This window comes from Balearica regulorum, chromosome 2 (assembly GCF_011004875.1).
Source record: "Balearica regulorum gibbericeps isolate bBalReg1 chromosome 2, bBalReg1.pri, whole genome shotgun sequence".
Taxonomy (NCBI): domain Eukaryota; kingdom Metazoa; phylum Chordata; class Aves; order Gruiformes; family Gruidae; genus Balearica; species Balearica regulorum.
In genome coordinates this window covers 146,315,503-146,341,678 of record NC_046185.1, presented here as the reverse complement: position 1 = coordinate 146,341,678, position 26,176 = coordinate 146,315,503, and the positions used below count along the sequence as shown (strand labels likewise).

General features: G+C 39.6%; 1 protein-coding gene across 9 annotated transcripts in view; it reads right to left on the bottom strand.

Moving 5' to 3' along the window:
• Window positions 1-26,176, bottom strand: part of CACNB2 (calcium voltage-gated channel auxiliary subunit beta 2) — a 255,737-nt gene that overhangs the window by 57,868 nt on the left and 171,693 nt on the right. For all 9 annotated transcript variants that reach the window (XM_075746314.1, XM_075746316.1, XM_075746317.1 and 6 more), the window contains one exon: window positions 25,440-25,559. In XM_075746314.1, the coding sequence (XP_075602429.1) occupies window positions 25,440-25,559 (120 nt within the window). The remainder of the gene's footprint in view (window positions 1-25,439; window positions 25,560-26,176) is intronic.

Below are 26,176 nucleotides of genomic sequence, written 5' to 3'. Positions count from 1 at the left end.
GGCTCTGCGGGGACAGGACACGATCGCCCTCCACTGCCCAGTCCAGCTTCTGCCTTTCGAACCCGGCCGCTCTCTTTGCCTCTGGCAGTCCTGTTCCTCAGGAACCTCAGACCGCTGCAGTGCTTCCACTGACTGCCTCCTCCCATTCAGTATCATATCCCTGCTCCTTCCTGGCTCCCTGCATTCAGGGACAATGGAAACTAATAGCAGTGTTTGAGAAAAAATTCATGGTTGCAGCCTTAGAACATCCCGCCAACGTTAAACCTTACTGAACCCTGCTTGCTACCTTTGCAGGGGAACAAAAGTTAATGTGATTCCCTGACACGTGAAAATGAGCAGGGTCAGTCTTGGTTTTACACTGCCATTTCGGCAAGGTAATACCTGACAAAACCCTTCTTATTAAAGTATATCAAAGCATGGCCATCTTCTGCATGCATGTCCAAGGAAGACTAAACAGCACAGAAAACCATGACAACAAATAACAAGTATGAACTGTAAAAACAACTGAGGAAATGCTGTATTTGTCTTGACCAAAATGCTGATTATAACTTCATGGAGTTCATTAATTGTGAAACGGCAAGGTGACAAAGGAGGAAGCCCAGATCCTTACTGCAGGGCCAGCTCCTGCCTGAAGGGACAGGGTTGCCCCGCAGTCGGCTGGTGCCGCTCTGCAAACGCTGCCCTGGGGCAGCGGCTGCCGGAGGCTGCCCCACACAGGACACCAACCCCCTTGGTGTCCCCCTCTTGTACACTTGTCACCCTCTTGTACAACTCAGCTAAAATACAAAATTGCTCAGATAGCATGTGCATTATTTAATTATTTAAGGAAACACTGTACAGGATCTTGATCAACAAGACCGTTTAGGGTTAAGACTAATGAGATATTTCCGCTGGGACTGTCAGCAGAGATGCTGCTCTCCAACCTTGGCTATGGCATGGGAAAGGCTATGGCTGAAAACTAGCTAAGGAAAAGCATTTCAACACTTCCCAATTTTGTAAGCAGTTCATGAATGACAGACCCTCCGCCCCTGCCTTTTGTCCAATTTTCTATTTACAATTTTCTACTTCTAACGTAAAAAGTGAAATTGTGCTGTGAATTTTTATTTCATTTACTTGTTCCAATATGCAACTAAGCTGTGCTGATCCAAACTTACAGACTTCTTGCCTCAACCGATGCTTAAAAATTAATTTGAATTAGGGAGTCATGGGTTTTAATCAAATTATTAGCAAATGACTTCTAGAAAAATGTAAGAATAGTTTTACTTAAGTTACATGACAATAAGAATAAATAATAACAATCACTTTCCCGAGTTATTCTATTTCAAAGAAAATAATCCTCTCAGTCTTTTGTGGGGAAAAAAAAAATATTTTTTTAAGTAGTTTCGCCCAAACCTGTAAGGAATCAGATGCTCAATTTTACCTCTGACATATCCTGGCTGACAACTTCTATATCTGTCAGAAAGGTCAACTGGACAACTTGAAGTACAATTCATCACAATACAATATAGGATAAAAATAGTAAAGTATCCTCTAAGGTACTATCATGGCAGGAGAACACAGGTAACTAATTGACTGTTTTCGAAGTGTGATAAACCAACTGCTTTGAAATCATATCTATTTAAATAATTTTAAAATAAAAATGTGTTTTATAAAGATGTGATAATCAAATACAAGTGCTCAAAACAAAAAAGTCTCTTTTTTCATTGCATTAATTTGCCAGTAACAATCTTGCATTTAGTATGAGGCACCTGATTTTCAATTAGCTATGTAAGAACATGACTATATAATCAATTCCAATTTAGCAGGGTTACTGTCCTCCATTCAATTTTACTATTTCCATTAGTAACCTTTGCAACTAATATGCTAAAACATATCAATTGCAAAGGCATTATTTCAATGCAATAATCATAAATTACCTTTCATTTGACATTAGTCCTGGACCAAAAAAAAAAAAAAAAAAAAAGACCAAGCATCACAAAGGGTAATTAAGAAATCACATATATAACTTCAAGTACAAAGAACACTGAGGGGGAAGTTGGTGAGACAGAAATCCTGAATAATACCTCTTCCAAGGAGGAAAAGGTAAGTCTTTTTTTTAAAAATACAAAATTGCTAACATATTGTTGTGGTTTAACCCCAGCCAGCAACTGAGCACCATGCAGCCGTTCAGTCACTCACCCACCTCCAGCGGGATGGGGGAGAGAATCGGAAGGGTAAAAGTGAGAGAACTCATGGGTTGAGATAAGAATAGTTTAATAATTTAATAATAATAATGAAAAGGAAAATAACAAAAAGAGAGAGAAATGAATCCCAAGAAAAACAAGTGATGCAAGTGAAAAACAATCACTCACCACCTGCCAACCGATGCCCAGCCAGTCCCTGAGCAGCAGCCGCCCCTCCCTCCCCAGAAAACTCCCCACAGTTCATATGCTGAGCATGACATCATATGGTATGGAATATCCCTCTGGTCAGTTAGGGTCAGCTGTCCTGGCTGTGCCCCCTCCCACTTTCTTGTGCACCCCCAGCTTTCTCGCTGCCAGGGCGTGAGAAGCTGCAAAGTCCTTGACTCAGTGTAAGCACTGCTTGGCAACAACTAAACCACCAGTGTGTTATCAACATTGTTCTCATACTAAATCCAAAACACAGCACTATACCAGCTACTAGGAAGAAAATTAACCCTATCCCAGCCAAAACCAGGACACATAGCAAATTCTTACCAGAATAATACAAAACAAGGATAACCAGTGAGCATGCATAGACTAAGACCATGGCAAACAGTTTTGTCTATTCTCCCTCTGATGTATAACCAGTCAAAAAATGGGAGCATCTTACCATGCAAAAATGTTGCATAGGTCTAAAAGACCACAATAAAGAAGCTTATATTGCTACTTGCATGCACTCATGATTGACTAATCCTTGAAGTTCACAGTAGAAACTGCGAAGTCACAGGTATTAAGATCTGTGATGTGCTCTAAATATAGATAATTTAGGTCGTAACCATAAGAGATACAAACAGACCTCTGAGATAATCCTCATGTGACACTGGTATTACTTTAAAAGGAGTATTTCTATAATAACTCTTGATTAAATATAGAAATATGACAGCAGTGACTAAATCTAGATGCTATATGGCTTTTCTGTAAGACTCTTCACACAAATCTGGCTGTGCAGTCACTGGACAGAGAGCACTGAGGCTGCTCACAAAAAAACTGGTTTTCTTCTTGGTAAGAAGTCTCCTTTCCAGACATTTGCATCTTTAAAAGATGTTTTCTAGAATGTTTTCAGAGATACAAACTCACTTCAGAAAGAAAAAAATAAATGAGAGGCTATCTGTAGCCTTTGTCATAAAATGGAAATGGATATTATCATCTTTCTAAATGTCACTAATCACTTAACATTTCACCTATTATCTTCACAGTCTCCATTAGTTCCTAGAACCCTTGAACTCATGAAGTCAGTAATGTGCGGGAGTATCTAAGTTACTCGGTGAAGTTATTCAGATAAGAAGATTTGAAATGCAGAACAAGGAGATGTACAGATGGCTACATACACTAGGAGAGAGTTTTCAAGGGTTAAATGATAAGGAACATTCACATTTATCATCTCCTCTCTCTGTCAGCTAATCGCTTTGTGAAAGCAAGCGAATAGTGTTGCCAATATGCATCATTTTTTTGTCTTGGATTATTTAGTCCTTATTCTTAAAGTCCATGGTCTTAAAATTTTATGATTTAGTTAGAATCTCAGTTTCATGGAAAAAAAAATAATAAAATCAAAGCTAGTATTCTAGTCCTTACAATTGTGAAAGAAGGCTTGAAGATATTTCCCAAACCTTGCCTAAAGGCTCAGAAATTTAGGAACGCATTTAATAAATGACACTGGTTTTAGTGTTTGGCTCGTGACTTCTTGAGGTCTGCAACTGTGGAAATTGCATTTACTTCTCTGACCTTTTTTGCCCATTTATTTCCTTCCCTTCATTGCTGCTTCATCACAAACTATGGTTCTCAGATCTTCTATATTTTGCTTTTTTGAAGTTCTTTGAGGTTTATCTCCTTCCCCTCTCTCAAAGGGCACTCACCACATGCTCTCTCCCTTCTCCCGCCAACTCTCTGAGGATTGACTGGAGAAAATTCTGCCCCTGGTATCCGTGCGAATCTTCTCCTTGTAAAGGCTCACCAGAGAGTGGGAGAAATACCACCTGGCAAGTGAAGGAGCATATAACCATCAACCTTCTACAGGCCTTGGAGACAAAGAAATACAGTGCTGGTGTTTCTTGTGCCAGCCCACAGGCTTGTCCTTAAATTAGTACCACAGGCCTGAGGGTTTTGTCTTCCCCTGCCCGGAGACCTGCTTTAACTCCTAACAGAAATTATCTAAAGTCCAGGTAACTGCTACGCATTTTGCTTTACCTTCTGCTTAGCTTTGTACAACGGTGTTGTGTAACACCTGTTAAAATATATTTTTGCAACTAATAGACAGTAATAACAAATAATTAAACTATGCAGAGTAGACTGTCTGTGACCCTACAATAAAACGCAGCCCAGAGTAGTACAGGCACGGGATGAAGGCAGAGACCCCGAATGACCCTGGAGTCCCAAGGGCTAGAAGCTACTTGTCTACTGGTCTACGACTGCCCACCAAATGAATGCAACCTTGTGCGCTGTGCATAAAACCAGTCTTAGGGGTAAAAAGAGAACAAAGAACCAGTATCAGCACACATAAAGCACACCGCATACACCACCTTCGGTTGTAATGCAGAATTACAGCCCAACACAAGCCCCAAAGCATGCTGGCAAACAGATAAGAATAACCCAAGATAGACCCTATACAGAAGAGGAAGATACCACCAGTATGAGCACTGTGATCCTCCCAGTAAAGGATGCTGGCAGCTCACTGCACCTCCATCCTAGTCACAACAGCTGCCACCACCCTTAGGACCCAGCGGCGCAGTGGGAAAAAAAGGGTAGACATTAGAAAGTTTGTGTATATATATATCCTTACAACTACTTGTAATTTTAAACTATTGAAATTGGAATAACAATAGTTCTTTGATTAATCTAGCAATAAATTATTGGCTTTCCATATAAAGTACTTCCTTTTGTCTGTAATGACCTTATGAGTCAAAACCTGGCAATAATTCAACCAACCTCTTCCCAAAATGTCAATCCCCTCAAATCAAACATGTTGGTGCTTAGAAGTAAAAAGTAAATTTGGCTCATTTTTCCTACAGATTACAACAGAGAAAGCTCAAAGGTTTTTGTCTCCTCAAAAAATGCACGTTGGTAGCTAAACTCAGCTGGATGAATGGACGGTATTAAACCACTGTTCTTTTCCACATCACTCAAATTATTTGCCTTGAAATTGTCTGAGGAGCATCCAGCCAAATCTTTTCAGTATCGTATTTCTCATCTCTTTATTCTACTCTTTTCAGGATTCCAGACTCAAAAATGCATTCATATTTTATTACTAAAACTAATAGATAAACAAAACTCAAACTTTACTGGGTTTATACTTACATTTTTCTATTGTATGGAGAAAACTGCACTGGTAGAAATATGGGCTAATTATTGAAAAAACAATACTTTCAAAGCAAACTACTAAATGCAAAGATAAAGCAAATATACTAGGAACAGATCCAACCATTGACATGTCTCTTACGCTGTACTTGTACCCTGTTTTCATTTATAAAAAGTTAAGTTTGAAATGCTGTTTTCCCAAGCACGTATGACATTGCAGTTAAACTTCTCCTTGGTCTCCTGAAATTTCAAACCAAGCAACATCATAAAAATAAGGCAAAACTTGTAACAAAGTCTGCCTATGCAGGGCTATAAATCATATTTTCACTTGGATTTTTTTCTCCTGTGCATGCTTATGCATCTGAAAAGGAAAAGAATAAGTGAAATATTGCTCAGTTTTACATTGCCAAGAGCTATTTGTAGCGCTTGAAAGTACCAAACATTCCTAAACAGAAGAATAAAGATAGAGCCACTTCCAGAATTCAAGAGGCCAGTATTGTCTCTGTCTTTATCCTTTCCATGTTGTATTGGGTTTGTGTGGCAAGGTTTTGGTAGCTGGAGGGCTACAGAGGTGGCTTCTATGAGAAGCTGCTAGAAGGTTCCCCCATGTCCAACAGAGCCAATGCCAGCCAGCTCCAAGACTGATCCACTGCTGGCCAAGGCTGAGCCCATCAGCAATGGTGTTAGTGCCTCTGGGATAAGAGTTAAAACAACAGCAGCGGAGAGAGGAGTGAGAAGATGTGAGAGGAACAACTCTGCAGACACCAAGGTCAGTGCAGAAGGAGGGGGAGGAGGTGCTCCAGGTGCTGGAGCAGAGATTCCCCTGCAGCCCATGGAGAAGACCATGGTGAGGCAGGCTGTCTCCCTGCAGCCCATGAAGGATGATGGTGGAGCAGATATCCACCTGCAGCCCGTGGAGGACCCCATGCCAGAGCGGGTGGATGACCCCAAAGGAGACTGTGACCTCATGGGAAGCCCGTGCTGGAGCAAGCTCCTGGCAGGACCTGTGGCCCTGTGGAGAGAGGAGCCCACGCCAGAGCAGGTTTGCTGGCAGGACTTGTGACCCCGTGGGGGACCCACGCTGGAGCAGTTTGCTCTTGAAGGTCTGCACCCCGTGGAAGGGATCCACGCTGGAGCAGTTCGTGAAGAAGCCCGTGGGAAGGACTCACGTGGGAGAAGTTGGTGGACTGTCTCCCGTGGGAGGGACCCCATGCTGGAGCAGGGGAGGAATGTGAGGAGTCCTCCCCCTGAGGAGGAAGGAGCAGCAGAGACAACATGTGATGAACTGACCACAACCCCCATTCCCTGTCCCCCTGTGCCACCTGGGGGGGAGGAGGGAGAGAAATTAGGAGTGAATTAAGCCTGGGAAGAAGGGAGGGGTGGGGTCAAGTTTTTTTGGAATTTAGGGTTTTATTTCTCATTACCCTACTCTGATTTGATTGGTAATAAGTTAAATTCATTTTCCCCAAGCTGAGTCTGTTTTGCTCATGATGGTGATTGGCGAGTGATCTCTCCCTGCCCTTATCTCCACCCGTGAGCCTTTCATTGTATTTTCTCTTCTCTGTCCAGCTGAGGAGGGGATTGATGGCCTCCAGCCAGGATCAAGCCACCACACATGTATAAATGCTGAAGGCTATAATTTTGGAAGGACTCTGTTTTTAATGTTTGCAAATTCTCTAGCTCAGCACAGCGAATGGTCCTTTCGGTGTTCCTGACTTGCAAGCTAGTGCTGACTACTATGTGAACTTACAGAACATGTTTGCTGGTTAGAGTGAAGGTAGGCAGTACCTTTGCAAGCTCAGAGATCCAACTATAAATCAGACATGAAAACATGAACACGTTTCACACATTTAGTCACATTGAAAGGGATATCTATAAAAATATGCTTGATGTATGAACAGTTTAATATCTCCCATTCCACTAGATTTACAATCACGGCATCTACTTTTCTACGGAAAGGCAATATTCCTCCCCTCATAAAAAACCCCTATAAACAAAGGAAACAGGGCAAGGGAAACTCGCCAATAGGAAAGCAAATGCAACAGAGATGACTAGGCTGGCATTATTTGCAATGGTAAATTGCACTTTAAAATATTAGAAATGTAAGTTTGTGATTTTTTCACCAGTCCAAAAGAACATTGTCATACAAAAGCTATCAGCTACAGAGATGTCCTTTTCCATTTAATAGACATGTAGACAATTGCATTTACCAAGATATTATACATATCTTGCAGTCTTTGTTATCATAAGGCAAACACTGGACAGGAAGAAATGTTTCGACTTTAAGCGAGAAAGCAAACAAAGAATCAAGCAGCAATAGCAATAGTACTCTCAAACTGTGGACCAGTGGTCATCTTCAAGGAAAGGAGTGTCAGACATGTTGGAAGATTTTTAAAAGAGTCAATTAACTGCCAGAAAATATAAAAATAAATAATACCAGTAGAAATCTATTAATAGCCTCTAAGCCTTGAAGAAGCTACCAACTTCTTGAGAAACATTCACAGCTGATTTTGAAGACACTACCAACAATGTTTTAAGTAGATGACACAGACAAGAAAGAGGTGCCAAAACTCAGGACCAAGGGACTTTCACAGTTTTGGGGCTTCAGCGCTTTAGTACGAGACAGTAACTTAACCTGCACCGCAAGCAGTATCACCAAAGTCATCACCAACTCACTGTCTTAAAGACGCACAGAAGAACAGCTGCAAGTGTGTGTGTACGGTGACTCTAATGTATGTTATCACACAAGAAGTTTTCTTATCTTGAAAATCAGACTTAGTAGAAAAGAAACCTCTTTTAAGGAATGTGAATGGAGGAAACGATAAAGGGAAGAAAGAGGCAGCAATCATTACAAAGCCTAAGCCCAAAAGGCTACTTCACTTCATGTTTGGTCAGCATACAGTGTCCAGAGCCCACAAAGCCGTACGTGAGTCTTGACTAAATCAAAGCAAGCACAATTATTTATTTATTTAATTAATTTCAACAGATTATTCATCAAGCAAAAGTCTATGTCCTAAAATAAAGGCAAGCATGTATTTTATAAAGATAGGGAAATAACTCCTAATTCTGATCTATAAAATATTATGAAACAGCAGTGAAAAATCTTTACTACATTCAGCACTGACTCTTGGCATGGGGGGAGGGGGGGGAAGAAAAGTTCAGGCCTCGAGAGGGAATCCAGACAAGCAAAAAAAAAAAAAAAAAGTTGTGCCATATCTGAGATATTTACAGTCTGGTAAATATTACAGGTGTAATTTGATGATCTGCCAGTTGAAACATGAGTGGCCACTTTGAAATGTTTAAGACTTGATACTTGAAAATAATCTAAGTTTATGCGTATATAGACACACCATTTTAACTCTGGAGATCATATGTGTCCATCTTTCTGAAATATGAGCCATATATTAAGTACAACTACTTTTTACAGGTTAAAAATAGCCTGGACAAAAGACATTCTGAACTTAGCTGATGACTGTTACAGTAAGGCAAACAGAACAGGTTAAATGCCCAATTTACAAATAGAATATAAAAAAGCCACCAAAGAACTGTAAGGAAATCGGACAAGCAAGCATTTGGAAAGACTTCACACATTCAATGATCCCTTTTCTCACTGCTGGCAAAAGGAAGAAAGTTCCTGCTCTGTCTCAAGGCAGCTTAATGAATTCATTGTGAATTCTTACCCAACTTGCTGATTGATTGGCAAAAACGTGAATGAAGGCAGTTGAGAAAGACCCCAGCAACTAGGTTAGACACGAAAGGTAGATGATATCTACTGTGCTGTCTACACAGTTGGTTTTATTTCCAAAGCTGAGGAGCCAAATACTGGCGACGAAGGAATTTCTGCAAAGGACATCACATCCTTCCCCTCAATTTCCTCCCCTCTTTAAACTCAACACTTGGCAAAAATGACGTTTTCTTTCTGTGATAACTGGTGCCTCTTTTTTTCACATGTGGCAGGCGGGGCAGCAGCTCCCAGCCCCTCCTGGCCCCTGCATCACTGCCTGCCTGTGGAGATGCTCCAGCCAGGCATGGTGGAAAGGAACAGGCTGCCTGGGTCTTAATGCACCTCATCATCATGACTGACAAGGAGAAAGTGAGGAAACGGGGGAAGGAAAGAATGAGAAATCTGAGAAATCTGAAGAGACTAACATGCCAGGTAAAATACATAGCGAGAAGGAGAAAATTAGGGCAAACCCACCACCAAACAGAGCTATTGGTGTTGTACTACAAACAAGACGTTGATCTGGATGCAATCCTCTGTTGTAGGGAAATCTAGACAAACCTTACATTTTAGAGAATTAGAGCTAGTCATTTTATGTCTACATATAAATTAGCTATCCCCTCTATAAAATACCTTTTTGAGAAATACAGAGAAAAGTGAGATGAATGGCCCTGGATCAGATGTCATGTACTGATTATTTATGAAGTGAAGCAGAAGTCTTAAAATGTACTTTCGAGAGTATTTCACTAATGAAATTGAACTCTAATTCAGAATGTCCGTCAGGCCACAGTTTTATGCTTACTTTCAATTCTTTTCAGCCAACACTCTCACCAAAATTAAATGCTGTTATCCCGTGACCCCCAAATAAAGTCTTCTTACTCCTGTGCAGCCACTCTCCTGGTCCCAAACCACAATTTGGATGGCAATGGGGTGAACAGGATCACAAAACTGATACTACTTGTACCTATTTTTTCTCATTTGGTTACATTTAACTCTAATAGTTCTCAGTTTTATTTCACCAGGCAGTCACATAAAAGCTTTTCCAGCAAGAGGGCTGGACCGCAGCATTCCTCTATAGAGAAACACTGCATAAAATTTACAGCATTAACTGATTAGTGCAGTCCAATAAAATGCTAAAATAGCTGTGAATTAATTCTGCTTACAAACATGTTTAAATACAATATATCTGGACTATGTTTCTTTTTCAAATGTACACTTTATTTGGTTGTTAACTTCATGCCTTTTTTAAGTAATTGTGGGATAAAAGCACTTTGCTGCATGGACTACATTTTAACTTAAAGCTCAAAGAATTTCTTTCACTATTTAATGTGCAGAAATTCACTGCAGCTTACTAACAGACAGACTTCTTTTACAGTCAGTGCAGGCTTGTTTCTTTACCTGTATCTATTATTTGCAACCATACGTTATACATGTAGTAAGTGCCTGCTTTGATAGACATTCTAAACTGGTCAGAGTAATTTAAAAAAAATAATTGCAAAAGCTTATCTGCTAACTTCTACTTTAACTAGGCTAAATATAATGACTAAGCCCAGGCTTGAATACAGAATTTGTATTACAATTTAAACATTCAACAGTAAACACAATATGCTGCTCAGAACTGGCTTTCTGCATATGCAGCCTACCACCTCACAACTTTAGGGAAAGTAGGAGTGATTTAGGGGACATTTAATATGTAACAGATTTTTTTTTTTCTTTTAAGTTCTAAAATGACACTAAAATATACTTTTCTCCTATTCCTCTGAATTTGACTCTGAGAGGAAATAATACTTTAAACATGATCTATGTGGTACTAAATAGATCTCTTAAATTTGCTTTGTAACAAAGTTGATCCAAGGCACTCTCCCCTGTAACTGGGCTGAAACCAGGTCTCAAAGCAGCCGGCTGGAAGCAAGACAGCGTCAGTATGGGCCTAAGTGTCATCCGCTGGCCATGGCTGGCTTTTTGCAAGCCAGTCCGAGTTGACTTTTAGCGAAGTTGTTAAATCTTTGAGCTGCCGGTCAGGGAGAGGAAGCAATTTAAATCTTTTCCAAGAATTTGGCATTGGAAGACACCATAGACACAACTCAACAAAAACTATCACACGATATAGGTGAATCTACAGTCGTACAAACAGATCTACTTCCTCTGAAAAAAATGAAACAAAGCAAACATGCAAAGAAAACATTTGCAAAGGATGAGCAAGGCACAAGTGTTAATACCTTCCATTACAAATGCACTTTGTGCAACAGAGATGTGACAGAGGCAGTGGCTAGTTTACTATAATTATTTTAACTATGTTTTCTATTTTTATTATCTTCCTTTTTTGTGAAGGTCACCCAAAATCAGTACGTGTTTCAGACTGACTGGAGACAGCCTACATTCAAAGGGCTGGGAAAGAGCCAAAGAAGTGCAGAAACAGTCTGAGGTTCAACAGAGCTCTGGGAGACCCTGAAACACGAGTGACCACCACACCCAGCAGTCTCTTTAATATGATAGAGTGACCGCTGCACTGTAGCAGAGATGCTTACTGCTACAATACAGTGTTTAGTACCCATCATTTGGCGTTTAACAGCTAATTAGAGAAGCCTTACTCTCCACACATGAAATTTCTTTGGGTGTTATTCAACTCACTGCTAAATTTGACAGTGTTATGCAAGTACATGTGCGTCCCCCACCTCTGCAAAAGGTTTCTCTCCTGTGCATACTTGATACAGATTTCACACAGGGCCCAGCATTTGCTAAAGCTGTTTCTGTCCTTAATATAGTTAAAGCAACACACAGCAGCTACTCAACAATTGCTAAAAGAAATCATGCACTTAATTTGCTGGGTCTTCAACCGTTTCTCTTTCTTTTACTGTACTAAAGACCTCATACTTTACTAAAGATCTCAAAAAAAGTGTGAAGAACCAAAGTTACAGGAATACTGAATGTACTGAAAATGCTAATAAAAAAATAACTTAAAGCCTCTTTACTTGAGTGGAAATCTACTACAATAATGAGAAGTTAAAAAAAAATACATCTTTAAGACTTAGAATTCTGGAATAAGAGACAAAATCCTACAAAACCATATTTTGACTCTCTTGAAATGAATATGTGTGACCAGACCGCTTAATTAAATTTATATTCTTTGAACAAGATAAATTTGTATTCTTAGACCTTAAGCAGCTGTTTAATTTACTAGTTAAATTCAAACAGTATTTTCTGAACTGCCCCAAGATATTATAAGACGTTATCTTCTATTTCCATTCAAAGTTCTTCCACTAAAAAAAAGCATCAACAGATTTCAGCAATTTGTTAAGACCTCCTTCCTCTTTTATCTTTTTACCTAAACTTTCAGCTTGTTAAAAACTGTGTTAAACAAGTTAAAGAAAGTAAAAAGTTCAGGACGCTCAAAGTAGACAACTTGTTTTTGCCAACATATTCAATAGATAATATTCAATAGATATTTTATCCAAGCAGAATGGCTTCATAAGAAGACAGAAAAAACCTGGAGAAAGAGAAACAAATTTAACTTCTTGCTATAAATCAAGACAAATGGTGTCCAACCTACATCTCCCATAAATGCTTCAATATTTCTTAGCCCTGAATTGGAAGAGGGATCAGTACATGAACTTTTCACCAGCTGTATTAATACCACATAAATCCTTGTGTGTACTTTGTCACTTGATTTCTTTTACTTCTACTTAAAATATTCAAAACAAACCCACTAATCTCAAAACGGAAAACAATTTTTTGTGGGTTTTGACATGGAAGTTCTTAAGTTAGCTGTGGTTTATAGAAATTTCTGAAAAGAAGAGTTTATCAACGAAAATCAAAATTTCTTTCTTAGACCTTTTAAAAAGAATCAGCACAGTATTTGTTTATAATGTCTAGAGCTGGATGCTGTGATTATACGATAAACAGAATCTGAACAGACAGTATCACAGCAATACTGCCACTGAATACTCTATATGAGCACCTAAATGAACCACCTCACAAAGCAACTGTATGCTTTCTGCAGCATCTCAAAGAAACAGATTTAGGACTTGAAGTTATTTTGTTTTGTATACATGCATAAGAAACTTAACAATATCAGTAAGGCATTAAATTTTAATCTCTTTTCAAAAAGAGAAGTGTGTCTGTGTTCACAATTAATAAAATTTCTACTATTAATACACATGATGAATTTTAGTTTCATACAAATATTTGCGAATAAGATATAGTTATGGCATATTTAGTAGCCTTTCATCTCTGCAATTCCAGACTCTCATAAAAGAGTTTGCTTTAGTGGATGTGGTTTATTACATACAGTGGGGTTTTTACCTGAGAAAAGACCACTGTGGTGAAAGCTTCAAATCAGGATTAAAACATACAGGGAGAATCCGTAGGAAGTCACTTACAAGACAGACATTCACGGTGCCTGGAAGCTATGATCATAGCTTCAAGAACCCAATGATGAATAAAACACAGAAAAAGGTATAAAAAAATGTCTTTGTGATGACATGAAAGATGCAGACAGGATGATATCGATATGATATGTTCCAGCTGTTGAATGATGCTTGTCTCCATTCCTGTCTGAGTCTGCAATGGTCCAGCAGTAATGGCAGAGAGGCTATAGCTCACAAATACAGGGAAATTGCTGCAACACACACTGAAGTTTAAACAGAAAATGCAGGTTTAATTCTGGCTGTGGGAACACAACTATCCATCAGATTGCACTAGGCAAAATTTCTAGCCTGGATTTGCCAGGGGCATTCAGGAAGAAATATTGAAACGTTATTTTTGAGACAAAAATAAGATCTTCTCAGTTCATGACAGAGTGAAGCAGATAAAGCAGATACATTGCTTCATGCCCTTTTACATCTTGCTCCTTTTCCTGGGATTAAGTAACAAGAGTGTAGACGTGTCCCTGTTCACATCAGACAGCTTGTGAAGGAAAGTCCTGAAGAGCAAGATGAACAACCAACCGCATGTGCTGCTGTATCAGAAACTAGGATCAGTGGTAGGTTAAAGTGTAAGATCCTACCCCAGACAGGAGAAGATGGGCTTCTCAGCCGAAAAGGGTATACTTCCTTCTTCAGTCTTGTGATACGGAGCACTCAGTGCCCATCCACATCCCCACACCACAGCACACTGCTGCCTATGAGGCTGCACCGCGCTCACCACGGTTAACTCACCTGGTTTAGAAATAACCCCAAGGGTAGGACCCTACCCTTCTTAAACTAATGCTTTGGAGCCAAAGCCACTGCCATGAAACTACACTGGCAGAGAAACACAGCACAATCAAAAGGTGTGAGAGAACAATTCAAGTCTGAGAAATGCAAGATAAAAGTCGAGTCTTTCAAACCTGCTCAAGATTGCCAACATTCAAGTCCCCGTATGTCTTCCTTCCCACCAGATTTTCTTCAAGCTGAATCACAGAACAAGGCTGTGTGACTTAATCCACATTATGTCTGTTCCTTTCCAAAACTACTTTGCCCCATTTAGCCTTCCCTAACCTCCCCTTCTCCTCAGGCTCGTACCTCAACCATGGGCTTTCAAGAGAAACTCTTGGTTTGAGACCTTTCCTTGGAGATTTTACCCAGCACTGAGCCTAATGCTAAGATAAACTCTTGTTCTGGAAGGCAGACAGCAAGGATATAGTTATACACTGGGTGATTTAATTTGGTGATTTTATGCTGAGAAGAGTTTAAAACCAGGAGTAAGGAATCTTTCCCTTTCTGAGGGATAAGTAAGGGTTTTAATTGCGTTTGAGTTCACACATACATAGCCATGTACACCAGCACAGCTCCACGGCTTTATCCTCATGAGAGGGAAGCACCCACCTCCTTTTCCACAAGCTGCTGGAGTTATCTGGGTCCGCGTGTCACCACCAGCTGAGTGGGGACAGGCACTGGAAACACTCCTCTTCCTTACCTTCCTCTCAGGGAACCTAATGTCACATCCCTGTGCCTGCAGCAGACAGCTCGAGCGCCGCAGAGGCAGCAAGAGAAGGCGAGCCCATGCTCAGCCCTCACCAGACCAGGTTCACTGAACACGCCGAGGCTACTATACAGGCAGAAAATAATAAGCAATACAGCTGAGCACTTCCACAGGGGCTCTGTGCTATATCTCAACTGGATTAAACTACCAGGAAGCAGCAGGGGAGAAGGCAAGGAAATTTGTATTTCATGGGCGAGTCATGTGCCTCGCTGCAAAAAGGGAATAAAGGGTCAAAATAATGAAAGAGCTGGAAAAAGTGTAGTAAGTTCCCTTACAGCTCCTCTGGGAAGGATACTTTCAGCTGTAATTTGACTGCTGCTAAAAGTCAGAAATACGGTTGCCTTTCCAATTACTGCCATTTATTACTGCTGATTAAGAGCAATGTGCACAGCTGATTCACAAGATGGCAGGTACTCTGCGTTTCTTCTCATTTTTATTTCAGTCAGGAAGCATTTCCCTTATGACAGACAGAGGTGATTGGGAGTTACAGTAACCCCAAGTGCTTTGTGTTCATCTATTTTACCGCAAGTGAAATATTAGAATCCAACAACTTTTTAAACCTCAATTTTCAAATAATTGGCAGAATGGATGGAGTCAAAAAGCAGCAGGCACATCTCTTCTCTCACTTCAACAATCTGACATTTCCAGTCAAAATAATCAAAGCAGCTGCAGTTTGATCCTTCATCTTCCCTTTCAAGTTATTTTTCCCTTCGCTTTTCCACCAGTCACTGGAAAAGGATGGCTTGCAGATCAATAACACAAGTATATTTGCACGATAAAAACCCAAACCATGGGGTGCATCCCTGTTTTGCATGCTTGCCAAATGCAGATCTGTTCAAAATACTGAAAATAAGGCATCAGTTTTCAAACTGAATTTTGGATACTACATATAAAAAAACAACAAATGACCTTGAAAAGAGGTACCTATCTGATAAGATTCCCAAAATGAGAATAAAGGATAGTCTTGTTGTAATGTATTTTAGTCATATATTTATCTTAAATATTTTATTTTACCATCATCATACTGTCATATTTTTCCAAGAACAAAAAAAGTACAAATTTTACACTCATAGGCCAAAATGGATTAAGCTGTTAGCACAGAAAGATCATTTTATGAGAGTCAGAAAGCTGGGAAAATTTTGTTTCACCAAACATTTCAACAAGAAAGAAGGGAGTTGCACTTGTAAGAGTAATCAAATGAGAACTTCACATTTTAATGCCAGTTATTGGAGGCAACAAAAAGAATAATCAGAAAAGTAATATAACAATTACAGTATGATGAAATTTCCCAAATATGGATAGAGATGCAACTAAGTAAAGCTGGAGATAGCAAAGAAAAAGAAAATGGGAGAAACCCTTGGATTCTCTCCAGCAGTATTAATCTGAATGGTCTGCACAGGTGTATCGCTTGACATTGTATCACTTTTTAAAACTTAGGTACCATTTGCATGTGTCATGCTACCAATAAACTTGAATTTAAATAAAAAATCCTGGATGAAACCAGGATCCTCTTTATCTATTTAGTAAGGAAGAGAAGGGTTTTTAAGAGAAATAACTGCAAGAAATAATATTTCAGTGGGTACTATCCCATCTGAAGCTAGAGAATGCCACCTGAAACTTATATGTTAAGATTTCATATTAGATTCAATAAAAGTATTTGACTGCTAGAGCTGAACTTGTTCAATCAAGTAAGTAAAAAACCTAGGTAGCTGTAAGAGTTGTATGACTAAAACCCATTGGTGACATTTACATCACAAAAATGGAGGGAGAAGGGTAAATGCTTATCCATACTTTCACACAGGATAAGTGTCTGATTAATCTTTGATATTTTGTGACAGCCCAAAATGTATCTCAGCATATACATTTTATCTCAGGATTGACTTTTTTAAAGGTATAAAATAGAGGGGTTATGCATTGCATATTCTTTATCATATTGAATTTGGGAATACAACCCAGGTGACTGTGAAATGCTGGAAGAAAGTGTCAATGCAGGATTGGATGTTAAATGTACAGAAGAGGTGCTCAGAGGTTTCTGTAGGCTCCACCGGTGAACGTTAGGAGAAGTTCATGCAGGTTTTCGCTCTAGGACGCGCACTGGCCTTACAAAGAATATAGATGAAAAGATGGCCGGAACACAACCAGAAAAGCATCAGTGGGGGCCTTTCTGAATCTTCATTTTTCATTGATTTCTCTCATACTAGGAATTATGCAGAATCCAGACACTCTTCATAGTTCAAGCTGAGTTTTGCACTTAAAATGTTCCTAACCTGGGAACACAGAGTATCTTCCTTCCAGGTATCATGGGTTTCATTTGGCCTCCTACTGATTTTTCTTAAGTTTTATACCACCAGTAACTAGTTTATATAACTAATATTAAATTTTCTAAAGGAAACACTTTTGAATTGGCATCTAACATCAGTCTAATTTTGGCACCAAAGCACTCTACTGCTACTTATAGTTAGAACTCATTGGCATCTTGCATGTAATGTTATAAAACAAGTTGCAATTACAAAAAAAAAAAAAAAAAAAGATTATTTTTGAAGCTTCCTTCCATTTTTTTTTTCTGATTAAGTATTTAAAACCAAAACTACAAATATATTTTTTTCTTTTTTTCTTCCTTCCTGTTTTTTTTGGGAGAGTGGGTTAGTGAGGAGAGAGGGAATTCAGATCTTTACCAAGGACTCAAGAACTGTGTCTGGGGGTTTGGTTTGGTTGCAGATGACAAGTACCTCCCTGCATAACGGCACACACCAGCCAGGTGTGCGCTCTACCAGAAATCAGGTTAGTTCCTGAACTGCTTGGAAAATAGCCACTTTGGTACAACAGCAGAAAAAAATACAGCTTTTGTTGTCCAAACTAGTCTTTCTTCAAGCCACGGCACCACATCACGTGGGTCAGTGTCAGCTGGGCACCTCTGCAAGGTGAGCCACCGCAGCCTGCACCGAAGTCCCTACTCCATCTCAGTCCTGCGTCCAAAAAGCCCGTGGCAGTCCACTACCAGCTCTGATCACAGCATAATTTCATTCTCTGGTAAAACCCTTTTATTTCCTCACAAGTTAACCCTTTGATACAACAGTTCTCCCTGCGTACAAAATAAACACTTTACAATGGGGAGTTACCAGCTGTAGAACATAAATGGGCAGTTCAAGTCACCAGTGCTAGTTATCTAATACATTCAGACATATATACAAATGTATATCCATATATACACATGGATGTGTCTATGGTTATATATAATGCATACATAGATGTATAAGCACACACACATATAAACACAGGTCCAGATCCACAGACATTTAAAATCCTATATTTTACTGAACTCAAGAATAACAGAGCCCTACCTGCATCTGTAATGCCTACCTTGAAAACATTTTACAAGTACATGTTTAATTTCAGAAAAATAAAAAGATAAACCCCCAAAAAATCTCCAGACAGATTTTACATTAAACTGGAATTGAAACAGGAAATATACATTAATCGTTTAGAGCAGAAAAGATAAAATTATGTAAATTATCACCAAAAAAGATATTATAGATGCAAAAAGCTCAGCATTTACCTTAATGTGATCTTTAACAATGGCCTGTGCCCTGAAATCCTATTTTCCCCTCTATTTTTGAATCAGTGTTCTCTTTTAAGTAAAAAGACATATGCTAACCAGTTAAAAAATCCCAGCAGCATTCAGATAGCTGGACCAGCTGCTGAGAGAAGTGAAGTTCTGCAATACAGCGTACTGTCTCAGATGATGGCAAAAGTAAATCAGACACTATAAACCTCAAGAAAGTTAATGAACTGGGTTGTATATGTCTTAACTGGAAATTACTTTGCTTAGAGCGACCAGCATCATCTACCTCTGTCTAAGATCAGTGAAGTGCTCACCTTTGTGCCAGCCTGAGCAGCCTGCAAAAGCTTACCTTAATTCCTCCTTTCCCAGGATACATCAACCACACTCACTCCCCACCGGTCACAGAGAGCATCCCCAAAGCCACTTCTCATCTTCTCCTACAATTCCCACGACCTTCCGCATCCTCTGCTGATCCCTACACCAGCACCTGGCCCAACACCCAGACCCATCAGTCACCACCGCCCAAGCCACAGCAAGGGCTGGCCCTGAGCACGCTTACCCTGCAGCTCGGCTCAGCAGCCACAGGTAGGAGGTAGCAGGTGGCTGTCACCACGTACAACTGGCCAGCAACAGGCACAGCACGGTTTGGGAACCTCTGCTGTAACCTCTGCAGCGCCAGCAGGCAGCGGAGGCTGACAGCTAACAGGCTGTGTCTGCCACAGAGACCCGAGGAGCAGAAAAATGTCCAGGTGAGAATTTAAGATGCACGTGGCTGTTTGTACCTGGCTTACAACGCTTACGTTGGTTAAAATCTTTAAAACTAAATCAGTTATTTCTTCAACACTTCTTTTAATACAAAAAGTAACACTGGCATTGCTGCCCTTGATACGGTAACTTAACCATATGGGTAAAGCCAGAGCAAAGACATCTCGTCAAGGAAGCGAGCAGGCGCGTGTGGAAGCAGCAGGTGAGAGCAGGCAGAAAAGCTACGCTTGTCCTCAGGACTTTCTCTTAGTATTGTCTCTCTGCTCCTCTGAGACGATTTATCTCTCTCCACTGACTATTTGAAGAACATCAGGATACTAAAGGATCTACCTACAGTTAGGTATCTAAATTTAGGCTGTGTTAATATCCCTCCATTCTTTTTTTCCCACTCATGTCCAAGAAGCAGAAGAGGAAACGATACTTATGAAACAGATTTGATCACTCGGTAATCACAATATGAATGGGAGATGACAGATGTGTTTTAATTAGAGAGGGTACTATTTCTGGAGCATTTGATTCCAGGTTACCTGAGACCCTGCTGGAAGAAACAATTCCAGCCCGGGAACGATGCAGCCCAACAGTGAGAACGGGTAAACAGTTCAGGGAAATAACCAACATAATGACAGGCAGCAGTGTAGAACAAGAGCATGCACTTAAACTGAAGATAAAATAGACCATGAATATAAACAAGAAAAAAACTATAGGTCACAGACAGCAGTATAAAGGGAGCTGCTTTACATCCCAATGTTACAGTCCTAAGAAAAAGCAGCAGAAATGAATGCAGAAAATGAACAAGAGCATCTGTAACCTGGTTCGAGCAGATCCAGCAATGCAGAACTCACCCCCAGCTGAGCAACAACCAGATTTGCAACTGTACTTTTGGTTCAACAACTCATTTATTTCCAGCTAGACCACTGTGCCAGCTCCCATGTAATCACAGCAACTCTGACACGCAACATTAGCTATCTCAATGATAACACGCAATGGAAGTATTCTAAAACAAAAGGGCAAATCAGAAGAAATCAATGAAAAAAAATATTACCTCACACAACAGCTAACACAAAGTACTACCCTACATTGCTATGGCTTTGGGTGCTGTTCAGCACCACGATGTTCTTGTAATTGAGAGAAAATTGAGTCTCCATGATGGAACAAGCTGACATAATATAAGGACACACATCAAGGTGATGGGCACTTCTGGTCTGTCAAAAACGCTACTGCAGCTTAAGTAGACATACCTTAACTAGCTCTGCAGCTGCCTGCTAGCAGCATGGGGTCGGTCATTCAGAGGCTGCAAAACCTGTCTGAGAGTAAATAAATAACTAGTCTTGGCACACTGCACTGGATAATTACATCTGACAATCTTTTTCATGCCTTCAGCCTTGCAGGGGTATGTAGGCATTATCCCAGCCTGCTACATGTTTCAAAGCTGTGGTCCCCAACCCGTGCATGGAGGCAATGCATTACACTTCAGACGTGGCGTTATTACTCACAGTCACAAGTCATCACCACTACTACAGCACGCATCAAGCAAGGAAAACATGACAGTTTATATTATTCCCTAAGAGCCAGCCAAGGGATGTCTGGTATCAAATTTTCTGTAGCTCACCATCTTAATGTAAACATTATTTAAATGGTATTTTAAACTAGGACTATAGATATTTCAAGTTTTAACAAACTCCTAAAAGGATGCTAGCAGTAGAGCATTAGGTGGAATGCAAACAAAGCAGAGCTGAGAGGAATTGAGATTTCCTATTCTGGACACAATTACTGACTTCTGGAAGGTCACGATCCTACTTTGACAGCCATTTAAGAAGTTTCAGGACCAAAGGATGTTGAGAACAATCCTTAACAGAGAATGAAGAGCACAGGGCTGTCCCTTAGTCCCAGAACCTGGATTATTAACTGGCACTTTCAGAACCCAATGTATTAGAAATAACTGGGGGAAAAAAAAAAATAAATCATTTTCCATAATGTTGAAAATATCCTATAGATCTCATTTAGAATTGTCTCTGCATAAAGAGCTCTTAAGCCATGTGGGACAAGGGGAAAAAAAAAAAAAGGAGGCAAAATCTAAACACTTGAAGAAACTGAAGAGAAGAATGAAGTCACTCTTGCAGAAGAGAACAAAAAGGTTTAGAAACCACCTCACTAATTGCATTTCAGCCAAAAACAAGTTCATAATATATGATGTGCTTGAGGCAAAATAAGTCAATGGAATATTTGAATTGATTTTACCGGCACTGGAGAGGGCCAAAAATCATTACTGAAGTCCCCTGTCTTATATACAAACTTCAGCATGTTTAGCACTGAATTTAAAGGTCTCACTAATACTTGTACCTCATAGTTTTCCTTTGATCTCATCCCTCTCACTTGGTGCAATATTTTAAGAGATAATTACTTGAATACTTGCAAGGAATGGAAAAAATATCTTTTCTTACTATAATTTATTTTTAATACTCATCCTTCAAAACTGAAAAGTTTTATTCTGCAGAAATTACAATTTTAAAAATATTAACACTAAAAGCAATTAATGTCCTTGGGCTTCTTATTTATTTTTTGGCTTGTGAATGCTTACAATTCATGTTTTTATGGACACAGGAAATTCAGTAAAATATCAGTACAAGCCCATAGATTTGGGCATTGTTAGCATGCCCTACTCAGCCACAACATAGATCCTCTTTATCCTAGAGATAGCCACATGCTATGGACTTGGAGGATTTCCTTGGTGTCCTCTTCAACACCTTGAAATGTTGTTGTGGTTTTTTTCTATTTAAAAAAACCAAAACACAAAAACCTCCCCAAAACAATCTTTCTGCATTTGCATTGCAGAACTGTTCTAACCAAGAACATTTCATCTCAGCTTCAAGCTTAACAGCTTCATCTGAAGATTTATTTCCCTTGGGATTAGCTGCTGGCCTGTAGGTAGCCTCATCAGTTGCCTCTTAATTTTCCATCCCTGGACGACTCCAAACATGCGCCCGTGGCCCCACCTTCCTTACAGTAAATCACATGCCAAAGTGAGTCAGCAAAATATGCTTAACCATTTTCCAGAGAAGCGATGCTTGCATGAAATAAATAAATAAAAATGGCCAGAATGTGTATTTTCTTACAAGGTTTTTTGGTTTTACTTTCCCTGTTTAGATATGTATCAGATATGCATATTATACTCTGGCTTCATGTTACACACACACACACTTAGATTCCACAAAAATCCAAATTTAAAAGTCTTAAAATCCTCTTAACAATTTGCCATTGTGTGCTTTATTACTATATTTTTCTCTTCAGTTTAAGGTGATTTGCCTAGCGGTAAGGAAGGAAAATGGATGTCATTAAACTGTTTTCATTAGGTGCGTGACACAGTTCAACAGTTTTTTTATCTACCCTTAATTCACTATCATTTTCCCTCCACCGTTGCATTATTCATGTATGTCATCCTCTTCTAATTCCTGTGACAAATACAATTGTAATGACTTTATTTAGGATCAACACTTCCACTCACAATATTAAAAGGCAAAAAGTTAAAGCAGCTGCGTCACTTGGTTGTGCCGGCTAGCCGGTCAGGGCGAAGGCGAGACACCCGTGGAGAGCAGGTCTGGGGGCACACAGGAGCCAGGCAGCGCCGACACAAGTTACCGCTTCGTTAATTTTACCGTGTTTCAGGGAGGTGAGGGACTGAATCAGCAATAAAGGCAGAAAAGTACACCCTGTTATATTTTAGTTCTACTGGGTTATGTTTAATTTACCTCTTTTTAAACATTTATTTCAAACATAAGAACCAAATGCATATAATTTTTTTTTTAATATATTTTTAAATATTACGCTAGACTAAATATTACACTACCATAGCCACCATATAAAATTATTTCCACATACTACAGCCTGGAATGATTTTTAACATTTGACTCGGGAAACAAAAGTGTTTATGTAGTTCCAGCTTTAATCCGTTGTAAAGCACAAATGATCTAAATAATTCATTTTGTGTTTTCTATATGACTGGAATTACCCATTGTTATAGCAGGTTGATTTTGGCAGTGCCTTTGCTACTTTGACTGTTCACAAGTTGTCTTACAGTCTCAGGCGGTGTCAGACCTAGAGACTGTATCTTGTGCCAGCTGGAGTGAGAACATTGCTTTGATGTGTAGAAATACAGTTTTAAAAAGTCAGGGTCTGCTAGCAGTTTCTCCACAAACTACAATGGCAGCTGTGCTAGAGGTCATGAATATTACATAAGGGCTGTCCATGCATTCAAGCCAGCATCAGTAAGCCAAATTCCCATAGCAACACTCACATAGATTTACTCATCGCTAAGAGATGCATCAGTTCAGCAGCAAGTGCTGTACTGCTACCCTGATATTATTACTTCAACTCTTCTTTTAAAGATTGTGCATTTACTGATAAAATTTAACACTTCACCTGAATTTCAGGGCAGCCTTTATCATCTTTCCTAAGAGCAAAGTAATCTCAAACTAGCAAAAAGCAACCCTGATAAAACTGAAACTCCTGATTACAATCAGCAACATCTCTAAGATAAAGGCAGAAGGGAAGAAGCGGGCTGCTTCTGCGGTGTTTCTGCTGTACCGATCCCAGGACAGCAGGACCCAACTTCCAAGAGATGTCCAGCATCTCCTATGATTGGCAAGTTTCAGCGTCTCATTAAAAAGCTGCTTTAGGAGCTCTTATTAAATTATATTTTTCAAAACCACATCTTTGACTTCCCTGTTCAAGTTTTCTGGTCTGACGAAGCCATCTGCTTGTGCATTACAGTACTGTATTATTTACGGAGCTGGCCCTCACCACACGATCAGGTGCACAGCTCAGTGATCTGGACTCCTCAAATTCCGAAGAACCCTTGTAAAACAGGCAGTGTAAATGGGCAGAGGCAAAGCTGGCAGCGGAAAAGGAAACAACGGGAGATGGGAGGGAGATGGGGAAATAAAAAAAGAAAAACAAGGCGAAATGGAGGAGGGAAGTCAGAGACAAAGTGACAGAGAAATGCAAATCAGGTAGATCTGAGGAGGGATCTCAGTACTGTATGTAAATATTTAACAATAAGAGATGAAAACGTAAAACAGATCATGGAAAACAGTAATACACTGAGATCTGGCAGACAGCATACAAAAAAAATTGGAACGAAGTGATAAATGAATGATAACAAATAAGATGAGCATGATTTTTACAGGTGCAATAGTATTTAAAGATACAGCACAGATGAAAGAAAAACAAACCCATACACTTCCACTGCTAAAACCCTCACAGTCCTAAATGCATCTCGTGGAAAACATACAAACACATAGTAACAACCTAAAGCTCATTTAGTATTTCCTTACTAAGTTGTCATTACCTGCCAGGAGTATGGAGATAGAAGGAGAAATCTTAACAAGTCCTACAGCATATTACTCACGGGGTCATTTAACACACAAACTGTAAAGTCAGTGAAGTCTTCAGGAAAAAAAAACAAACAAAAACCTTTGTAATATATTCTTTCTATTTATATATGACTTGTAGGGACTGATCCTTCATTGAAGGAAGATGAACAGGATGTTCGAGGGCTGATTTCTAGAACTCTAAGTTTTGATTGCCATAGCGATCCACGGGTAAACTTTCACAAACATCTTCAGTCAGAATTCAAAGCTTTGACTCTGCAATAAATGTATATATTCAATAAAAGAAGAAATGCACACATTTAAATAAGATTTTTCTGAAATACATAAGCCAATCAAGTGCCTTTTATGGAAAATTGATTCCAACTAATTTTTCCTAAAATATATATTTTCTGCTGCAGTCTGGAAAATCTTTGTAAGAGGTCTTATGCTATATGTCAACACATTAAAAACATTTGTGTCAGTAATGGAAGAGATAACAATCCTTAAAAGCCGAACATTTTATGAGTCTGTGACATGAAAAAACATCTTACCTTTGCTTTTTCCAGCTGTGCCTGGGCCTGCCGCTCTGCCTCTCTCCGCACTGCTTCCCTGTCTTCTTCCAGAGATACATCTGAATCGGATGGACGGCTGGTGTAGGAGTCCGCCGAACCCTGCACAAGGAAAGGAAAAATAATGTCACAAGTTGTTGTAGAAAAAAGGTAGAAGTGGTTATACACCTTGCCTTTTCTCTTAATTCTGTATCTCTGAAAAGAGAATAACTGCCCAAAAGGGAAAGTCACTTAGAAAAATTATGTCTAGGTAAGTATTTTTTCCTGGAGACTTTCCAAAAGTGCAGGTGTCTTCCCCAGTGTTTTATTTCCTGCACTCTCCCCGTGCTCTTATTTGTGTGTTTTTCAGCAAGCAGAGCCAGTTGCTCTGTGGAGTTACAGCAGTGGTGCAGTGCAGGGCTGGAGGACACACAGCAGCTTCAAGGATGGCTCCATAAAAACTAAAAATCTAAACAGTGACATTATTAGCAAGGAAATAGACTTTTTATAATGAAAATGCAAATTCAGTATCAATAATTACCATTACACAATATCACTGCTAACAGATTTAACCTCTGCTATCCATTTTTATTTTAGGGCAACCTCTTTACCTGACACACTTTCCCCATCAGAACTGCAAATGGCTCGTATCCATCTCTGCCCCTCAGCAAAACATGCAAATGACCACAAATCAACTTCCAACTAATAAAATCCGTCTGGACTCAACACATGTCCCCGTA